We start from the raw sequence: 20,806 nt of genomic DNA, 5'->3' as shown, positions 1-20,806 counted from the left end.
GACTGTTGTCGAGAGAGGACCGGCCCGAACATGTTTGTATTTGTATTTATGTTCTTGTGTTTTACTTGCGTGTTTTTGTTTTGTTCACCGGTAGTCGGCTGTGAGGGGCCGCCGGCTGTTATTATTTATATTCAAACTATCAATCACGCCACCGGCCCCATCTCACGGCTCTCGTCACGTCTTCCTAACCACACATACAAAGAAATCAGAACATTTAAGTATAAAAGTTCAGTCATAATAAATAAAGTGAAATGACACAGGGAATAAGTATTGAACACACTTTATTTAATACTTTGTAGAAAAGCCTTTGTTGGTGATTACAGCTTCTATATGCCTCTTGTATGGAGAGACCAGTCGTCTGCCTTGCTCAGGAGTGATTCTGGCCCATTCTTCCACACAAATGGTCTTTAAATCTTGATGGTTCCTTGGGCTCTTTTATGAACATTGATCTTCAGTTCTCTCCATGGATTTTCTATGGGATTTAGGTCAGGTGATTGACTGGGCCATTCAAGCAGCTTGATTTTCTTTCTTTGAAACCACTTCATTGTGTCCTTGGCCTTGTATTTGGGATCATTGTCTTGCTGAAATGTCCACCCTCTTTTCATTTTCAGCTTTCTGGTAGATGGCTGCAGATTTTTATCCAGAAAGTCCGGTACATTTCTCCATTCATCCTGCCTTCAATAATATGAAGTCTGCCAGTACCCCTTTCAGAAAAGCAGCCCCAAACCCTGATGCTTCCACCCCCAAACTTAACTGTTGGTATGGTGTTCTTGGGGTGGTGGGCAGTGTCATTTCTTCTCCAAACATGGTGTGTAGAATGACTGCCAAAAAATTCAATTTTGCTTTCATCTGACCATACTATAGTTTCTCAATAATCCACAGGCTTCTCCAAATGCTCTTTCGCAAACTTTAACCGAGCCTCACCATGCATTTTGTTCAGCAATGGAGTCTTGCGTGGTGAGCATCATGGATGCCATGGCGGTTCAGTTCATTGCTTATAGTTTTCTTTGAAACAACAGTACCTGCTGATGCAAGGTCTTCCTGAAGTTCTTCCTGATTGGTTCTTGGCTCTTGGAGAACTCTCCTGATTATTCTTTGGACTCCTCGGACAGGGATCCTACGTGGAGCACCTGATCGTGGCCGGAATATGGTGAACTGATGCTCTTTCCATTTCTGGATAATGGCCCCCATAGTGCTTACAGGAACATTCAGCATTCTGGAAATGCGCCTATAACCATTCCCATACGAAATGCTTTTCAACGATAAGATTACAAAGATCTACAGAGAGTTCTTTGCTTTTACCCATCATGAAGTCTTTCCTGTGTGCCTCCTAGGTAATGAGAAGCCTTTATTGGCCATCAATTAGGACTAAAGCAGCTGATATCAATTAGTACTGATAGCCGGCAGGGTTTCTCTCTCAATACTGACAGATTTCAGGTGATCTCCTGGCTTTCTATGCCATTTTGCACCTTGTTACCTTAATGTGTTCAATACTTATTCCCTGTGTCATTTCACTTTATTTATTATGACTGAACTTGTATACTTAAATGTTCTGATATCTTTGTATGAATTCAATATTTGGCTTGATGGCTACATCTGGTTGAAATTTTGAGTCAATAGCCCACTTAGAAATCCCCTTACTGATAAAAATGCTGATGTGTCAAATACTTATTTCCCCCCTGTATGTATTTACTATAGTTAACACTATATAATACATTATTATAGCATTTATAGTGTACTGTATAACAGCACAAGGGTAACTGTCATGATCCTGTCCTTCCTGTCCGGAGTTTTCGAGCCTTGTGGACAGGGTCATGACAGGACCATGTCTTGTGTGTATGTTACGTCTTGTATATTACGCACACTGTTTGTTGTGACATTGCGCAACGTGTCCTCCTGTCTCTCGTCTTGGCCCCCGCCCCCTTGTTCCTGGTATTCTCCTCATTAGTGTTCATTCTCGCCACCTGCCCGTTACCTTCCATTTACATTACATTTACATTTAGGCATTTGGCAGACGCTTTTATCCAAAGCGACTTACATTGCTTTACCCTATACATTTTACATAGGTATTTGCAATCCCCTGGGATCGAACCTACAACCTTGCATTGTTAACGCAATGCTCTTACCTCTGAGATACAGGAAAGCAATCTTCCCTTAGAAATTAGCCCTTGTAAGTGTTATTACGCTTACATATCTAGCCCCAGCTCACTGTCTGATGTCGGTTCATTGTTTGTAGTACGTACTCAGTGTTGTTGCTTCCCAAAATCATGAGTTTCTCGTCTCGTTCCTGCCTTGTGTTGTCAGTCATTTTTCTATTTATTACTATTTATCATTACTGTCATTATTATTTACCGTAAGTTTTTATTTGCCTTTTTGATAAGTTTTTCGTTTATCGTGTTCGTTCCCCCATCATGGGTAATTTTGAGCTTATTTTCTATATTTCTGTTGTAATTCGTATGCATTCATATAGCAAAATTACAAGTGTTAAAAAAGGTCAAATTAACACTCGTAGTGCATATGGTGGGGATTATATATATATAAACTGTGAGTGTTAATTTTACCTTTTTTAAAACTGCCGATTTTGCTGTGTACGATCTCATTCGTACATTGTAGTATGATTTGCTTTTGCGCCACTGTCGTTAGGCTTAAGGGCGGGTTTCAGTATTTGTTTCCCTTATAATTGTATGTTTTGTACGATTCACAACCAGTGTTGGGTGTAACTAGTTACTAAGTAATAAGTTACTGTTATTTAATTACTTTTCCTTTGAAAAAGTAAAGTAAGGGATAACTCTTATTTTTCTGTAATTACTTCTGATGTTATTCAACTAAATACTTTGTGTAATGTGACCCTGGATCACAAAAACCAAGAAGCAAGGGAACGTTTTTAGTAAAAGACAAAAACACATTGAATGGATAAAAATGATTGATTTTTCATTTATGTCAATAATCATTTGGATATTAAGTAAAGATCATGTTCCATGAAGATATTTTGTAAATTTCCAAACTTAAATATATAAAATATTATTTTTGTGAGTGGATGGCCTACTACAGTGCCTCCAATTAACAACTTTAATATTTTGATACAATATAATCTTTTGCACACTCAGATTCCACAGTTTTAAACGGTTATATCTCCGCCAGATATTTTCCAAACCAAACATCAATAGAAGGCTTATTTATTCAGATGATTTAAAAATAACATTTCGAAAAATTGACCCGAAAACTGGTTTTGTTGTACAGGGTCACATATGCGTGTGCAATAGTGGAATTGACATTAAAATACAAAGTCTAACTTTAAAAGCTGTGCTTTAATGTATAATTCTTACATTTGTAATAATTTGGTCAGTTAATAATACTACTTTATGTAGTTTCATTTTATTTATTTGAATGAATTAAAATAGCTGTTTCATGTCTTTGCTTGAATCACTTAACTAATCAAGGTTGATGTAGGATATAGAAAGTAATTAGTAATAAGTAACTAAATACTTTTTGGAAAGAGTAATTTGTACAGTAATCTAATTATTGTATTGAATATGTCATTAGTAACTAGTAACTGATTACTTTTTCAGAGTAATTTGCCAAACTCTGTTCACAACATACTAATTCATATGCATAAGCTACATCATAAAATATTTACGAAATTCTATGACATCAGGTTGGAATAAGCACACTTTCCAAGTTTCCCCTGCAGCTCTTATCTCAATGATGTCTAGTAGAACTGAGATAATAAAGAGGTCTCAAGCTATTTGGGACTGGTCTTCATATGTTCCAACTTCAGATTGGACGAGACTAATTCAAAGTCATTTTAAAACTGTTAGTTAACACAAAACAGAATACAATTTTTGAATCATTATTGACAAATACTTATTTACTTTGTTTCATCGTGTTGGAGGTCACATATGAAAGCTTTCGCAGAGCAACATCCCGTAACCATAGCAACCGTTTCTTCATCTTCACTCTGTGACCTGAAGTGGCAGCTGCGAGAGGATTTAAACACAGGAACTGAAAAAAGCGTCCGGGATGAATGTTATTTCTGACAGAACACAAATGAATCTGATCTAAACGCTGAAGGCCAATCAGATGCAAGCCGGCACATTACAATTGCGTTTAAAATGGGATATTGAGTCCGGTATTGACCTGTTGATAATGGCGACGAATGAGGTCACATCAGACTCATTACTGCTGTCAGGCAGATCTAGTTAACACACTATTGAGAATGGAGATTCAGTGAACGGAAATGAACGCGGGCCATTTTTATCACACTAGAGCACGCCACAGATCTGTGAGGGAATTATTCTGAACATTGATTAATTATTCAAACATCTTATTCAGATTCAACTGAATGCAGTGATTTTCTACAAACACAAAATGTTTAATGATTATTATACGAAGAGTTTGGATCCAAAATGTGATAACTCTGTTTCAAAAATCATGTTTTTATTATTTTATCATGTTTTTACTTTGTTTTATTGTGTTAGTTAGCTGTATTTTTTTGTTATTATGGCTTACATAAAAAAAAGTGAAGTTTGAATGATTCAAATAAAAGAAACCATGGCTACATGACTGAATTATTCTGGATTCTAAAATGCCATCTGATAGGAAACTCTGTTCACTTCTCACCCTGGTAAAGTTGGGCAACTTCGCCTTTGGTCGGACAGATTTGTGAGTCTGTGGAAGTTCTCTTAATCATTTATGATCGTCTCGGCTTTTCAAAGTAGCCGAGCGAGTCCCGTTTCCCCCTGACATTTAATTTGTCTGAAAATCAGCGAGCATGGAAGTCTGATTATCTCACGCCGCCTCACATACGCTCTTCACTATCACATGTGAAGAAAACTATCAATATCAGCCGTAGGAAAACTGTGAGGAGGTCATGTGCACGTCTGCACTTTCACGCTGTTCAACTGACTGATGATTACTGTGCAGAAAATCATCTCAAATTTACTACAGTAAACTGCAGAATGTAGTATAATACTACACTTGTGAAATACACATATTTTCTTTAGTATTTACTATAGTAAATGGATAAACAGTAGTAAATACTGTACAGTGCAGTCAAATGTATAATACTAAACTGTATTGCAGTGATTACTTCAATTATAATGTTTATTCTGTAGTATTATATCATTTCTACTGTATATAAAGTAACACACACTTTTATAAAAAAAATAGTTTTTATAAAAGTACACATGTAGTTCATTATGTGTTTATTGAATATGTATCTCACAATTCAACAGTATTATTATATAATAGACAATGAATGTAAGTATCAAAAACAGATATACATTGTGATTTATGCACCATGTGTGAAGAGCAGAAATCCAATATGAGCAGATGTCACTGGTGGAGTAATTCATATTTGCATCGATATATCTGTTCTCAGCGGATCATTTAACAGCACATATCCTCTGCTATGAGAAAAGTGTCAATGATTGGTGAAATCTGTCAGTGAACAGGAAGTCTGAAATGTATGTTCTCTCTCTCTCTCATTATTTTAGGTCAGATCCTGAGAGGATGATATATGTGTCGCCGTTGAATCATATGAGGGTTGTTCCGAATGCATTTGAATGTTAATGAAACGTGAAATGAAAATTGTGCTGTTTAATGTGGAGTTTAAAAGCTGTGGGTGTGTGTTCAACTTTGACCCGACGGATAGAATGACATTCAGTTTGTGTGCGGAATGAAAGCGGCGGGTTTCTTACGTCTCAACAGCGACTCCAAGCGGTGAGATATGGGAACTGCACCATCGGAACTGATGCAAATCTTCCCTATGCATACACAGAGATCGTAAATGTACGTTAAAAATACACCAATAAAGATTGAAATACTGTAGACCGTCAACAGGTATTTGAATTAACCCTTAAACAATAAAAGATGTAAGCAAGACAACAATATATATCACATCTACAAATGCTTTTGCAGTTCAAATGTGAACTTTTCTCATGCCAATAAAGCATGCTTACATTAAACTGATATAGAGATAGAGGAAGAAAGAGACAGACAGCACTGAGTTCGGTTTCATGTCTCTGGTGATCATTACCTGTATATGAAACTCCTCCATCATCTGCAGGTTTAAAACATCAGTAGACATCTGAATGTGATTTCCTGAACCCTCATATTAAAATATAGAATATATAAAAAGGTTTATTAATCATTCAAATCAGTTTTAATAAGGCTCATTATATTTGCCTGTTATGTCATTCACTCAATTAACTTTAGTCACACATCTCTCCTCTTGTAAGATGCTCAACGTTTTATCACTGAACACAAAACTATAAATTAATTACATATAAAAAATATTACATTTTTTTTTAAATCATGGTTTGCTTTACAAGCAAAATTCTTAGTTTTTATATATATTGTATGACATTAGTGTGCACTTCTACATATATTTAAGGAATGGTTCACAATAAACAACAACAAATATTATTTTTGCCTATTCTTTACAGACTCAAATAATCTGAATATGTCTTGTTTTTACCTGATCAGGTGTCAGACGCAGAGTGTTGGACTACAGCCGAAAGAAGTGTTTTCACACCTGTTCACAAACGAAAACGGTTTAGTTTATAATGCACGGTTATACAAGTTAGATTTCCATATGCAGTGATGTATAAATATAAGATAATTCTACATTCAAAATAGTCTGTTCACAGTAACTGTACTCGGATAAACAACAAAAGCATCAAATGATCGTCTGTCAGGAAGCTGCTGTTATTTTACTCTTGAATCCAAATTCAATTGGCTGGAAAGTCAAGCAACAAAAAAATCAAAAGAGGAAAGATGGAAATGGAAAATGTTTATTTAAAACATCATCAGAACCATGACAATACAGAGAATTCTTTAGATTGACAGGTGATCAAATACATCTGAAAGATTGCAATAACCAACATTTATTCAGCTTTTACTAAGACAATTACTGCAATAACGCTTCAGAAAAACCTTAAAGTCAACTGTTGTTAAAACCTAACATCAATATTCCAAATGCTGTTTAATGTCATAATTTTCATTTAACATCAATTGATTCTAAATCAGATAGTATTTTCTCTTAATAGTAAAAACATCGGTTTGTTAAGCTTTGTCCATATTTTTAGTGCTTTATCAAGTAAACAGAAAAGAGCAATTCTTCTTAAAAAAAAAGCCATTTCATTCCCAACATTTCTGCTCTACAAGCAGATCAAGTGAAACGTCACCACACAAACACAAAAGGCGCTTGATTGTGTTGTGAGAATTGTCCCAGACAACTCTACTTACACACACCAATCAAAGAACAAATCTACGAAACACCAACAAACAAAAACACATTCAATCAACCAAAGAACAAAAGCTGCCTTCCATAAAAAACGAACCTGCAAATCTACATCAGATTAAATTATACATTTACATTGACCTCAAGAGTTTATCATCAAATATTATCCTTGTGAACTTTACATCTATCTATTAATTACACAATCAAAATGCTTTTAAATATCCCACTACAATGATATGACATCATCACAACCCTTTTCACAAGACAATAGATTCTGATTTACTGTAGACGATACTACGAACTCAAAACACTGGATAGCTAAAGGGAGACAAGAACCAATGAAAAACAAAATATATATATAGTGCTTTTTAAATATTAAAGTTAATATTTTAGAGGCTGGAAACATTTACACACATGATCACACACATACACACAGAAATAAAATGCAAGAGGTGTGACGGAGGTCTTGAAAAAAAGTTAAAACTGGAAACTGTAATAACTTTGCGTTTACTGAATCAGGATCGGATATGAATATAAACACAAAACAAGTGCTGTCATGGTGATCAATCAATGCTAAACTTAAAAAGATGCAGAAAAAATCTGGGACATGAGGAACAAAACGTGGATTTGTGTGCGAACGAAGCAGAACACGTTTTGATCATTAAGTCAAACACGGACATAACTGCATTCTGAATAAACGCTGAAAATAAAACAGAACTTGTGTGTGTTTTTGTTCTCGGCAGTCTGTCGTGATCCTTAAACTGAATCACAAACCCTCTTAAAGATAACAGATCGATATTGTGCACATGCATAAACAATCTTTAACAACATGACCAGACCTGAACTACACCAGACATTATCACTCACCTGCAGCACTCCTGAGAAATATTTCAGAAAACCAATTTATGTTCAAACCTCGATCCGGTAAAGAGCGCAACATCCTAAAACCTTCACAACAACAACTGTACAATAAAATCAATCAAACACAGAGATCAAAGGTGACTTCTTCGTTTTATAAATAAATTATATGACAGCGCTCAGAGCACTCGAGTGCTGAATCTGATGTCACACGGGTGCACAGAGGCTTTTGAAATCTGCCAAACAGATCTGGATGGAAAAGCGAAGAGATGTGGAACTGAGAGCAGAAAGGGAAACAAATGTTTTCTTCAGAACTCCAGAGGGCCGAAGTCACTGAAGTCACAGTCGAACAGCTCGCTGATGCCCTCGTCCTCCTCAAGGCCGAAGTGATAGTCCTGACTGTGTGGGGGGGAAAGGCAGATAAAACTGTCCAATGGGAGACTGAGACCGTCCACCCCATCGCTCCGCTCCAGCAGGAAGTCAGACGAGCCCAGTGGAGAAAAATCAAAATATGGCATCTCGCAAACGCCAGAAAACGGATCAGAGTCCAGAAACGGCTCTGTAAGACACGAGAACATATTGTATGATTTCTCTAAATATTAAGGATAACATTTGTGCTTTGAGATGCTATGCATCATTTATATCTAACATTTAAGACAGCAGTTCAGATAGGAATCTAACAGTTTATTTTACATGTAATATTTTCCTTATATACTTAAATATATTAATTTGAATGTCGTAAATAAGATTACATTTTTCTAAACAATACTCTTAAGTAATATTATAAATAACAAACCTAATGCGCTTTTATTTGATTTTATTTTAAATTAAAACCAATGAAAACACCAAACAAGATTATGATTATTGTGATTATAAATTACGAGCAACCTGAAGCGTTATTACCAAGAGGCAGAGGGGAGGAGCTTGGAGCGTAGCTGGCGTTGATGTCACTTCCTGTGAGGCGGGTTCAGACTGCGGTGGGCTCTGACCGGTTGATTTTGCTGGACTACAATCTGTGACGGGACTACAAACCCCAGAACTGTCCTCAGGACAGAGGAAAACATCAATTGGGCCTCTAGAGCTCTTTAGAGAAATCTGGTAGCCCTAGAACAAGACGTTTCAGGTTTCAACAAGATTTCTTTCACCTCTAAAATCCCAAATGTGTTTGTGTTTGTGTGTTTTTTTGCGTGCTCACCTCAGTGGGTTCTGTCACCTGCATCTGTGTTTCAGGTGGTGCTCGTATCACCATGACGATCTGATCCGGAGGGTCCACGGTGTCGCGCAGGTCTTGACATCTGATGTACCCCAGCTTGACTTTTCATTAAGGATCACAGCGTTCACATTAAGACACTCTTGAAATCCTGTCATGTTTTTACCATGAAACATGAACAAGTCTAAACAGATACATTATCTGAAGATCACACACACAGAGATGAAGGATATTTCTTGTTGTGCGTGTCCTCTGTGAGCAGCCGTAGCTGCAGGCTGCTTTTGTTGATAAGCTCATCGAGTTTCTCCTCCGTGTCCGTCAGTTCAGCTAACTCTCTCTGAAGCTCCTGAAACCTCGCCACCGACGCCCCGTCTATACGGTTACCCCTGAATCGCAAACACACGCATACAGTGTCACCTCACATACAAATGTCAAATCTGTATCAAAATAGATTCATCATTATGCGTTTCATTATTTGTATATGTTTAGCTACGTTTGCTTAAGGATCTATAGAGACCTCCAGTACTTACAGCCACTGAATGTTGTTCTTTGACTTCTTGGAGATCAGACGAATGCCCTCCAGGACGTTGGTGATGTCATAGATGCGACGTTTCTGGACGTCCAGCACCTGGGACGCCCAGTTGAGATCCACCACACCATCTGGAGACTGAGCCAGCAGGTCCAGAAAGCGTTTGGTGGTGAGATTGAGAGACGTATCGTAGCGAGATTTCTCTGTGGACGGTCTGGGCGCTAGGAAAATGATCAAACACACAAAAAATTTACACTGTGTCTGTGAATCAAATACTTGTTTAATATAACAGATGATATAAAAGATGCTTATAAATGATTTAACGGAGAAAACAAAGAGTTAAGCACTAGGAAAAAGCGCTTCCTCATTTTACCAGGACCGGAAACCACTTTTTTCGTGGCAACAGGAACCCAACGGAAGGGATATGTACCGTACCTCTGGGTGGTGCGGGTGTGGCCGGAGGTGCTGGTCCACGGGAGGCGGTTCTGGAGGTGCAAATGTACTGATGATCACTGTCCAGATCCAACTTCCTCTTTACCTAAAAATCACGAAAGAAAGCAGAACTCACAACCACATTCCATTTCACCCATCGTACATGTATATTGTGTCAGGTTGGGTAACCCAAAGGTTAAAGGTCACCAGCAGGTGACATATGGAATGTGACACAACAGGACAGTAGGAGAGAGGGAGGGGTACCGGTGGTCTGCCCGGTGTCGCTCTTCGGTTCTCGAGCGGGGTGGTCGTGGAGGTGCCGGTGGTGTTGTGTGGGGTGGCAAAAAGCAGGATGTCCCCCCCAGATGCGCTGGTGGTGTTGGGTGTCGATATGATGACAATCTGATGGTCTTCACTGAGATTAATGCTGCCATTATTCAAGAGAGACTCAAAATCAACCAGCAGGTCCTCTGAAGTCTGACCCGATACACAACTCTCAGACATGGTCTCTGTGGACAAACTTCAAGCTTTGTGGAAACTAAACGATAGATTGAATGTAGAGAACAGCGAGGGTTAAACTGTGTGTGGTTGGGTCAGCCATGATCACACATCTGGGCGAGTCTTCGAAATGACAACGAGGCTCAGATCTGGGTCGAGGTCCTTTTTCAAAACAATCTCACCGTGCAACTCTTGACATTAAAAGTTACTAAAAGTTAAGCCATACACGTCATTCATAACCATATAATGCATTGCAACCGAATGCATGATGGGTTCTGACAGTTCTTTGTTTAGGAAACTGCTTTAGACAAGAAAACGCGTTAAAATAAGCACCTGATCAAACAACTGCAAAACAACTTTCTCTTTAAAGTGCATTAAACAATTCAGAATAAACCCTAAATGATGTATCTTTCATTATGTTACTATTGAGTTTTCAGTTGTATATTCTACATCAGCACTGGTACACGTAAGCAATAAGTGTACTATCATAACATTCGATTGTTTAAATATAATCACATGACCAGATGAACATTGAAGCAAAAGTCCACTTCTTCCTCTTATTTCACAAAACAATCCAAAATATCCTCCGCTCGCGTCCTTGTTTACTCAATCCATCCAGGAAGTGTTTAAAATATATCTACAATAACACAAAAAAATCCTTAAAACGTTTGTTTTCAAACGTATATGTGCATTAAAAGATGAATACATATGATCAGACTGGACGCGCGCGCCGGTGCGTCCGGAGTCACTTTTGTTGTTGTTGTTCCAGCTGATCGGATCCTGCTCAAGATTTACGCGCCAAATCTTTTTGCCGCGAAACCGGCACGTGCCGGAATGCTGCGCGCCGATTGGCGGAGAGAGCGCGTACTGCGCCGTTTGTCAACGTTTACGGGTGTTTGATTGGCTGGAGCGGATGTCAGTCAGAAGCGTCGCGTTCTGTTTCTTTTTGTTGAGTCCATTGAATGGAAACATTACAAATGTTTTGGGATTTATTTGAGGTGTTGAATAATTAACGGTGATGGAAAACAGCGTCGTTGTTAGTTAGGCTTTGATCGTTTGGACGATGTTGTTATTAATACTATGTGCAGAAATTAATGCAGACCACTTGTAGGCCTACTCTACAAATTGTTTATTTGCTTGAGACGTTTCATTGTATTTAATCTAAACTACATAATTTAGTTCATTACGTTTTTTTGTTCCGTTTTTATCATCATGCATAAGATCAACCCAATATAAACTGTTACTGTAAATGTTAATCATCTTAGTTTCACTTCAGATCAAAATAGGAACTATAGGGATTTGAATACAATATTAAACAAAACGGATGTCATGAAACCCCTTAAATAAATAAACTTTCTGTAAAACGTGAATCATAAATGAAACTCCGCCCACCGCTGACGTCATGCACACAGAGGAGAGGAGCTACAAGATGGCGCAGGCAATATTTGAGGTTCTGGAAGGTATAAATATATACTTTATTTAATCATTCTCCAACAAATGCACAAGCTTTGAGATGTCATTTTATTTCGATAATAAAAGCGCATAAATGTCGACACGATCAACCCTCTAAATACATATTTACTCAGTTGTTTCGATTTCTGTAAATGTCAACGTGTATGGATCATACAAATATAAATATGGATATTTTTTGGATAATATTAGCACAGTTGTGCGGTCGGTGTGTTGACTTATTCACTTTAATGCACCTGAGCAAAGACTAGAGGAGTGGGGGGTGGAAGAGCGATTGGAATAACAGCCTCGTGCTGCGACTCGTGGCGGAGGGAGCGCGACACATCTCTGGAAAAGCCGCAAATAATATACGCTCAATCTGATCATATACATTACATCTCTGATATACTTACACATCAAATTTTATAACATACATGAAAGATAAGGTTAATATACATTGTTTAGGATAAACTGTATTTGAAAATGTAATTAAGATAGTTTTACATAAATAACTTTCAGTGTAAACATAACTAACAATTGTTTCCATATTTGTCTATGAAATGTATAGGCATGGACAATCAGACGGTCCTTAATGTTCAGTCATTGTTAGACGGTCAGGGTGGAGTTTTGGACCCGGGCGCCCAGAATGTCTCAGGAACGACCATCCAGCCAATGGGTGAGCATTATTCCTCATATCACATCATCTTCAGATTTATTTATGATCTCTACTTCAAAGTGTTGTCACATTATATCTGTAGACGATGACGACGTCTTTCTCTGCGGTAAATGTAAGAAGCAGTTTAACTCTTTACCGACGTTCATGACCCACAAGCGTGAACAGTGTCAATCCAACACCCCGTTGCTGGCGACCGTATCTCTCGCCTCCAGCAACACCTACACCTCCATCCCATCCATCAGCGCTGGACCACAGCTGTCCTCCAACAGACAGGTATACACATCACCTGATCAGCCACACCTGCCCACGTCACTGCTGGATTTATTTACAGTATGCCTTTTCTTTTCGCAAGGTGTCCACGTACATCACCGTACCGCAGTCTCCTCTTACACACACACTGGTCCAGGGGAACGTGTTGGTCAGTGATGAAGTTCTGATGTCGGCGATATCGGCCTTCAGCTCTCTGGATCAGCCCATGACAGCCATGCAGGGATCTGCACAGGTAAACGCTCACCTGAGAAAAACTGACATCTTCTGGGTTCAGTTAATACGTAAAAACTGTGATAAACTTCGATAGGTGTAAAACCACAGTGCATCAAATTGTAAAAAGAAGGTGCATTTTGGACCCGGCATACATGTGACCTTTGACCCTTCTGGTGTTTTTCAGAGTAATCTCAGCATGCACGCAGGGACCTCGTACCTGCAGCACCATCAGCAGCCCCTCCCTCCCAACCAGGTCACGCCTCTTTCCTCACAGGGGCCCTCCAGCAATAGTAACTCCATAGTGCAGGTGTACAGTACACTGCCCCCTATGGCTGGAGGCGGTATTGCAGAGGTCCCCACTTTGGGCCTGCACTCGTTTCAGTCTGTACAGGTATGGTCTAAAACCTATATTTATCTCTGTTAACATGTTTATCAACAGTTATTATAATGTTGTTTGTCAGGTGCCCAGTCAATGTGTGGACGGCCAGGCGTTCAGCACAGCTCAAGTGTACAGTCCTGGAAAACAGAGCAACAAAAACAAGACCTGTACTATCGGCTCAAACCTCTCTGAACTGGGAGAATACAACAAAGTGGTCATTCCAAAGAGAGCCAGAACCGCCAAGAAAACGCCGGATGGTACTTTATACCGTACAGAACATACAGAGGCCAAGCCGTGTGGGAATACTGAAACTGAAAATGTTTTTCATCAGCAGGTCAAGCCAAAGGAAAAGCACAGAAGTTGAAGTGCACTTACTGTGACAAAGTGTTCACCAAGAACTTTGACCTTCAGCAGCACATGCGCAGGTTAATGACGAGTTTGACTTCAAACATATAACTGTCTGATCCAATAAACTCTCTTAGACAAAGTTAACATGCTATAATAAAACAATAGTTCAACATAATACCATAGTTATTTTAGTCATTCATGGTAGTTTTATTAATATGTTATATTTGATATATAATTTGAAAAAAAAAAAATATATATATATATATATACTTACATTTTGTAATATAGGTTTATTTTTATTTATTTCCATATTAGTTGAGATTTCACTTATTTTCAATTATTAATTTTGTGCCAAAACTTCATAAAACTAATCAAATAATGTTTAGGCCTGTATTTCATTTCACTAACCAGACATGTTGAATAGTTAACATAGTAGTTAACAATAATAACGGTGATATAGACTTGTGTTTCTGAAGTGTCAGAAATTCGGTTTATTCAAGAGATGAGAAGTTCTTACAAAACAAACAAACACGTGATCGTTGAGTCACACTCTTGAAGTTAATACCCTCGGTGATGTTCTGAACTCTGCAGTCATACGGGTGAAAAACCTTTTCAGTGTATCGTGTGCGGCCGTGCCTTCGCTCAGAAGTCAAATGTGAAGAAGCACATGCAGACGCACAAGGTTTGGCCGGCCGGGGTTCACAGCAGCGTCTCCAGGACACCCATCACAGTGCAGGTGCTTCAGGTTAACAATGACACCTCACAACAGATGGAGGACGAGGGACAAGGTGATGAATCCTCAATACAATACTGTTATAAACTAGAATGACTGGTTACATATGAACCTGCGTGTGTTTTGATCTCAGCATCTGTAGAAGAGAGAAACGCTGAAGTCCAGGTGGAGACGCAGGGATCGGCGGAGGGGAAACTGAATCAGAACAAACAGATTCTCTTGATCGACAGCTCATATCAGTGTCAGTTCTGCTCGACTAAATTCAGCACCTACTTCCAGCTAAAGTCTCACATGACCCAACACAAGAATGAACAGGTACAACATGGCATAAATGCCATGGCAAGAACATTTTGTCTCTATGCTACGCTTTTTCTGATCATGGCATAGGAACGGGTTCTAGCAATTCAAAATGTATCTGCGTCCATAAAAAAAAGATTTCTAATCAGCTTGAATTGTCCGACATCAATGCTGAAAATGCTTTGATTTGCATGTTAAAATATGTTGATCACATTTGTTGGTACTATGGCATTAGACTTGTGCTTTAAAGTCCCTGTGAACCGGAAGTAAAAACGATTGCAACTTCCGGTTCTTCCTTATTCTGACGCATTTCCGAGTGAAATGGAATTTCACAGGAGAAAATTAGTGGGCGTGGCTTATGTGTTTTTACAGTGAATTGATTAGATGTATAAAAACGCCTGTTGCATTTTGAAATGAAACTAGCAGCAGACTGACAGCTGAAGGGAGGAGTTAACGAATGCTCCGCCCAAGCCGTCTCATTTATGTCATTTGAGATGGATCGTCATTTCAGGGCCGACGTGCATTTTATGATTATAAGATTATGTGGGGAACATGAATTTTAAATGTCCCACATTGATAAGCTATTTACTATAAACGCTGCAATATTTCATAAAAAAATAAGAATTGTCATTTTTATATTCACTGGGACTTTAAAAAGAAGATTGCTATACAAACCTGCTTAATTATATAATATTCTGATATGCAGTAATTAATACTATAAAATATTGCAAAAAATATTTAAAAACGCAAATAAATACATGTATAATAATAAATAAATAAAATAAACCAAATACATTTAATACATTTTTATATGTTTAGAAATTAGGGCTGTTCCACCATTGGTCACATCCAGAATAAAAGTTTTAGTTTACATAATATACATCTGTACACTTTGCATATAACACATTTTTGTATTTATAAACACATACACATGCATGCTGAATTAAAAAATGTATAAATGTTTATATTCTGTATATAATTGAAATTATATCTAAATAGATGTATGTGAATGTGTTTATAAATAGAACATTTGTACGTAGAGTGCACAGATATGTATATTATGTAAACACAAGACTTTATTCTGGAAGCGATCAATCTTGATTATTTGTGGAACAGCCCCATTAGACCTGTAAAATTTCAGTTGTTGTTTACAAGAAATGATTGACACACCCGCTGTCTTCATCGCCCTGTTCCAGTATGCACATTTACACTAAAATGTTTTCACATGATTGACATTGTCAGGTTTATCGCTGTGTGGTGAAGAGCTGCTCGCAGACGTTTCAGAAGTTAGATCCGTTTCTGGAGCACATTCAAACGCATCAGGAGCAGCTGACGTACCGCTGTCATCAGTGTGGGAAAGTCTTTCCATCGCTGTTTGAACTGGGATTACACCAGTACTCCCACAGCTTCAGTCCACAGCAGAACCAGCGCAAAGAGACCAACTATTACAGGTGAGAATCACACCGCTGCTGTTCACTCAATCAGATCTACTGTATGAACTGAAGGTGTGTGTGTGTTTTTGGTCTGTCCAGATGTATTAAGTGTCAGAGTAAATATTCCACACAAGAAGCTCTGGAGCAACATCTGCTGAACGCCACTCACAACTACCCCTGTACTCACTGTCAGAAGGTCTGAAAATACATCACTGATTTCATCATTTTCTGCTTATAGACGGTTTCAGCAGCCACAACGTTATGTGGCCCAAACTTATCTCCTCAAAGAATCAATAACTGTTGAGTAGTTTTAATTTAATTGGATTTAACACAATCAAAATATTAATATGAATATAAATTTAATCTAAAATAAATCATTATAGTTTAACCAAACACCGATCGCAAGTTAACTTCAGGCTGATGAAACTGTCTATGGCCCAATTCACATTTTGCTTCTAAAACCGTGTGGAAACCGCGTGCCGCGCCTCTTTTGGTGCTTTTCCTCTGCATGGTACCGTCAGGTTTGGTACAACTCGGCTCAGTTCATTTCACTTCGGCTCACTTTGCTCTTCCACAGCAGTTTAGCAGCGCTTCAAAGTGGATGGGGATTATAAACCTATTGGCATTGTTGCACCACCTCCACTGCTGTAGTGAACGTGACAAACACACTCACAACACAGGAGTAATGCGGATGGCCTATCGACAGCGGATGGCAGCAAAACAAAATAACAATAAAATACCAGAGAGTTTGTGAAATCTTAAGAAAAGAGCAGATAACAATCATTTGGTTTAATCGACAGCGCACGAGCGTAAGCTAAAGTAGCATTTAGCATTGAGTTAAGGGTCTTGATCTCTATTTTACTGTCACAGAGCATAAAACTAAATGCCAATATTACGTTTGCATATTTATTTGTTGCAAATCCAATGACATTGGTAATGATTCTCTCTGCCCAATCCCTGATATGTGTGTAAACACGTCACATTTTGGTATTGGTACAGTACACTTGGAACCTCAACTGAGGTGGAACTAAAAAAGTATCAGGTACTAGGTACTGTACCCTATGGAAAACCTTCCAAAAGTGAGCTGTACCGCACCATACTGTGCAGTACTATGCAGTGGAAAAGCGCCATTTCTCTTCGCATGTAGCACTCTGAAAAGTTGAACTATTTCCATCTCGACGCGGCGCCTACATTAAAAATAACGAATATGCGCGCGGAAAAAACGCAAAATGTGAATCGGGCCTATAACTCTTGAAACTGTGATCCCTTCGCTCTTTTGACTAAAAATAGGGCTGCAGTGCACTGTATCATAGAAAATGTCTAATTCAGTAACTTGCTAATTAACTAAGCATGCAAGATGTGAAAAGATAATGCTTAAAAATGTCAACTCAATAATCAACAAATTTAATCAATAGATTTGAAAAGTTAAAAAAATTATATAACAAACACGCGCTGCGTCCCAATTGGCCTACTTATACTATGGCCTTAAAGTATGTAGTGTTTTTGTTATAGAATAGTATATACAATATTGCGTAGCAAAACTGTATGCGCGCACATGGACATAACACCACGAAACAGAAGAGGCTGTTGTTGCCTAGACGACACTGTGATCCTTAACTGTCACGAACATCAAAATACATCTCTTCCTTGCATTTAAGTGTTTATTCAGCTATTATTTTGTATGTAATCTTTACTGTATTCTTACACTTATTTTAATTTGTTTAATTGTATTAATGCAGTGCAGCGTCACTAAACTCCGCCCTCTCGCGGTGAGTAGTGGGTAATACCAGCAGTTAAGTGTCCATGAATTCGTACCTTGAATATCAGGAGACTATGATTTGGGACATACTAATTCTATTTTGTAATATTATTAAGAACAGATTGTATGCGAATCGGGACACAGCTATGTTTTATATTCTTTCTGGGAAAAGAAAGAATCTCTGCATTTACTTAACATGTAAATAAAACTTCGTACGTATATACATAACCTTTTGAAATCATGAAGTTATTGATATTCACAATGCAATATGCATTTTTGCTATAAGTCAATTATTTCGATATATTAAAAAGAAAATAATTTTTAAGGTCTTCGCACATACAGAAAACATACAGAAATTTTCGTATGCGTTTTTTTCATATTTGGCACTCGTTTGTACGGTGTCTCTGAATTGTCAAAACGCCTCTCAAAATGCTTGCTACGGATCCGAAAATCACAGAAAATCGAAACCCAGTGCAAATTTTTTTTATGTGATTGACAAAACAAGAGGTCGTATTTAATTTTTAAAGTGCCGAAATTTCGGATGCAAATTTTGTGCAATGGGCTTTACCGCAAACCGTTTGATTTGACCTGTCAGTTAAGATTTTGCATTAAATTTCATTTTGATGTTATTTTACTTTAACCCACTTAAAAAAAGTAAGTGAAGTAACATGCACATTTATATTTCAAACCGTGATAGATTGTAGCTTTATTGACATGTATTTTCCTTAGCTTTCGGTGTGTTCTTACATCTCCGTCTCTGTGATTTCTCAGGTGTTTCCCTGCGAGCGCTATTTCCGCCGCCATCTGGTCACTCACGGTGCGGGAGGGAAATTTAAATGTCACATCTGTAAGAAGTTCTTCAAAACCGAGCACTACCTCAAACTCCACACGCAGATCCACTCAGGTACCTTAAATACAAAAACAACGAACCAATGCTGTCGAAAGGATGAACTAGTTTAACATGTGTGCTGTCGGTGTTGTTCGTTCTCTTGACAGGAGAGAAACCGTTTAAATGTTCGTTGTGTGAGGCCACGTTCAACAGAAAAGATAAAGTCAAGAGACACATGTTGATTCACGAGCCCTTCAAGAAATACAAATGTCCCTTCAGGTGAGCGATGGACCGATAATATCATCACGACTGTGAATTCTCAGTTTTCTTCATGTTTGTGTTTTTATTTGTGTGGTGTCAGGACTCATGTGGGCTGCACCAAAGAATTCAACAGACCAGACAAACTGAAAGCTCATATTCTCTCTCATTCAGGTGAGAATATGATTTTCTCCAAAAATACCATGGTTTTACTACAGTTACTACTTTAATCATGACATAAAAGTAAAATAAAATAAAAAAACTACTACAATTTTACTGTAATAAAACCGTGGTTAGTTTTTCAATAGATTTGGTTGTCAGCATCATGCCGGTTGAAGTATTAATAGCTGACATTATTTGTATATATTTCATTTCTCGAAATAATGTCAAATTACTACAAGCAAAACTGAACTATTGCTTTGTGAACTTTGTATCTCCATGTACAGTAAATAAAGACATCCCCGTCTGTCTCTCTCTCAGGTATTAAACCGTACAAGTGTCAGTTCTGTCAGAAGTCATTCAGTCGTCGTGCACACATGCTGGAACATCAGCGCTCGCACACGGATAATTACCGTTACCGCTGTTCCTCCTGTAACAAAGGCTTCACCCGGCAGAAATACTACAGAGATCACAAGTGTCCGCTGGCAGGAGCCGCGGAGAGGCAGGGACACGGGGACGACACTGAGGGTACAGAAACATCCTAGATTGTCAAATTCATCATCGTGTCTAATTGATCTTCTCAGAGGGCTTGTGTTCTCCATCCTCAGGAACAGCGGACGGATCTCCTGCCGCCGAGCCTGATGAACACGGAGAGAACACCGAGGAAGAGGATGGAGAGAAGCAGATGAGAGAGGAGGACGGGGGCGCGGCTGATGATTTGGAGGGCGGGGCCGGGCTGGATCCCATGCAGGAGGAGGGCGGAGCCGTGGGGCTGCTGTCTGAACCCATGTGCTTTCAGACGGTGGACGGATGAAAAACACATCCATGAATGATTTGCTGGCACAAAGGTTTAGTATAAAGAGATATTGAAAATGACTTGTGCAGGTAGTGTCCCAGCTGAAGATCTGTACTGGATAGAACAGAATTGAAGGACGTCTTGTGTATGAATCCTGAGCAGGCGGAGCTTCGTTACCATCAGGCACCAATAGAATCTTTGACGTCATCTTGACGGTGCAGTCAGTGATGTTTTCTGACATTGTCAAAGTGTGAAATGATTGTTTATCCTTTAATGTGTTTTATATTAAAACGTTTAATTATTTTCTGTTCTTTGCATTTGATGCAATGACGTCAGAGAGTGTAACTGCATCTTTTGGATACGGTTTGAAAATAAATTGAATTTCTGCAGCGTCTTACAATCCAAATCTTTCGTTTACTTTAAATGTCATTTATTTG

At 38.4% G+C, this 20,806-nt stretch overlaps 2 protein-coding genes across 2 annotated transcripts; one reads left to right on the top strand and one right to left on the bottom strand.

Moving 5' to 3' along the window:
* Positions 1-8,409: 8,409 nt before the first annotated feature.
* Positions 8,410-11,533, bottom strand: e2f1 (E2F transcription factor 1). Its single transcript, XM_056733283.1, is given in 8 exon segments — positions 8,410-8,660; positions 8,990-9,031; positions 9,034-9,205; positions 9,297-9,413; positions 9,547-9,697; positions 9,842-10,061; positions 10,276-10,378; positions 10,537-11,533. Coding segments are annotated over 8 exon segments (1,296 nt in total). The 5' UTR covers positions 10,777-11,533.
* Positions 11,534-12,096: 563 nt separating this feature from the next.
* Positions 12,097-20,758, top strand: znf341 (zinc finger protein 341). Its single transcript, XM_056734044.1, has 16 exons — positions 12,097-12,230; positions 12,788-12,895; positions 12,978-13,168; positions 13,248-13,397; positions 13,563-13,769; positions 13,840-14,014; positions 14,089-14,182; positions 14,697-14,893; positions 14,972-15,153; positions 16,378-16,586; positions 16,668-16,764; positions 19,099-19,231; positions 19,324-19,435; positions 19,518-19,588; positions 19,895-20,101; positions 20,182-20,758. The coding sequence occupies exons 1-16, from the start codon at positions 12,173-12,175 to the stop codon at positions 20,385-20,387; spliced, it is 2,397 nt and encodes a 798-aa protein (XP_056590022.1). The 5' UTR covers positions 12,097-12,172; the 3' UTR covers positions 20,388-20,758.
* Positions 20,759-20,806: the final 48 nt, after the last annotated feature.

Source organism: Triplophysa dalaica, chromosome 20 (assembly GCF_015846415.1).
Source record: "Triplophysa dalaica isolate WHDGS20190420 chromosome 20, ASM1584641v1, whole genome shotgun sequence".
Taxonomy (NCBI): domain Eukaryota; kingdom Metazoa; phylum Chordata; class Actinopteri; order Cypriniformes; family Nemacheilidae; genus Triplophysa; species Triplophysa dalaica.
This window is presented reverse-complemented; position numbering and strand designations above follow the sequence as displayed.

Excerpts from the sequence above, each read along its gene's own strand:
- znf341 (XM_056734044.1), top strand. The coding sequence starts at position 12,173 with ATGCACACAGAGGAGAGGAGCTACAAGATGGCGCAGGCAATATTTGAG. Across the intron at positions 12,896-12,977 it reads AACGACCATCCAGCCAATGG|ACGATGACGACGTCTTTCTC; the intron begins GTGAGCATTATT and ends TTATATCTGTAG. Across the intron at positions 19,436-19,517 it reads AAATACAAATGTCCCTTCAG|GACTCATGTGGGCTGCACCA; the intron begins GTGAGCGATGGA and ends GTGTGGTGTCAG.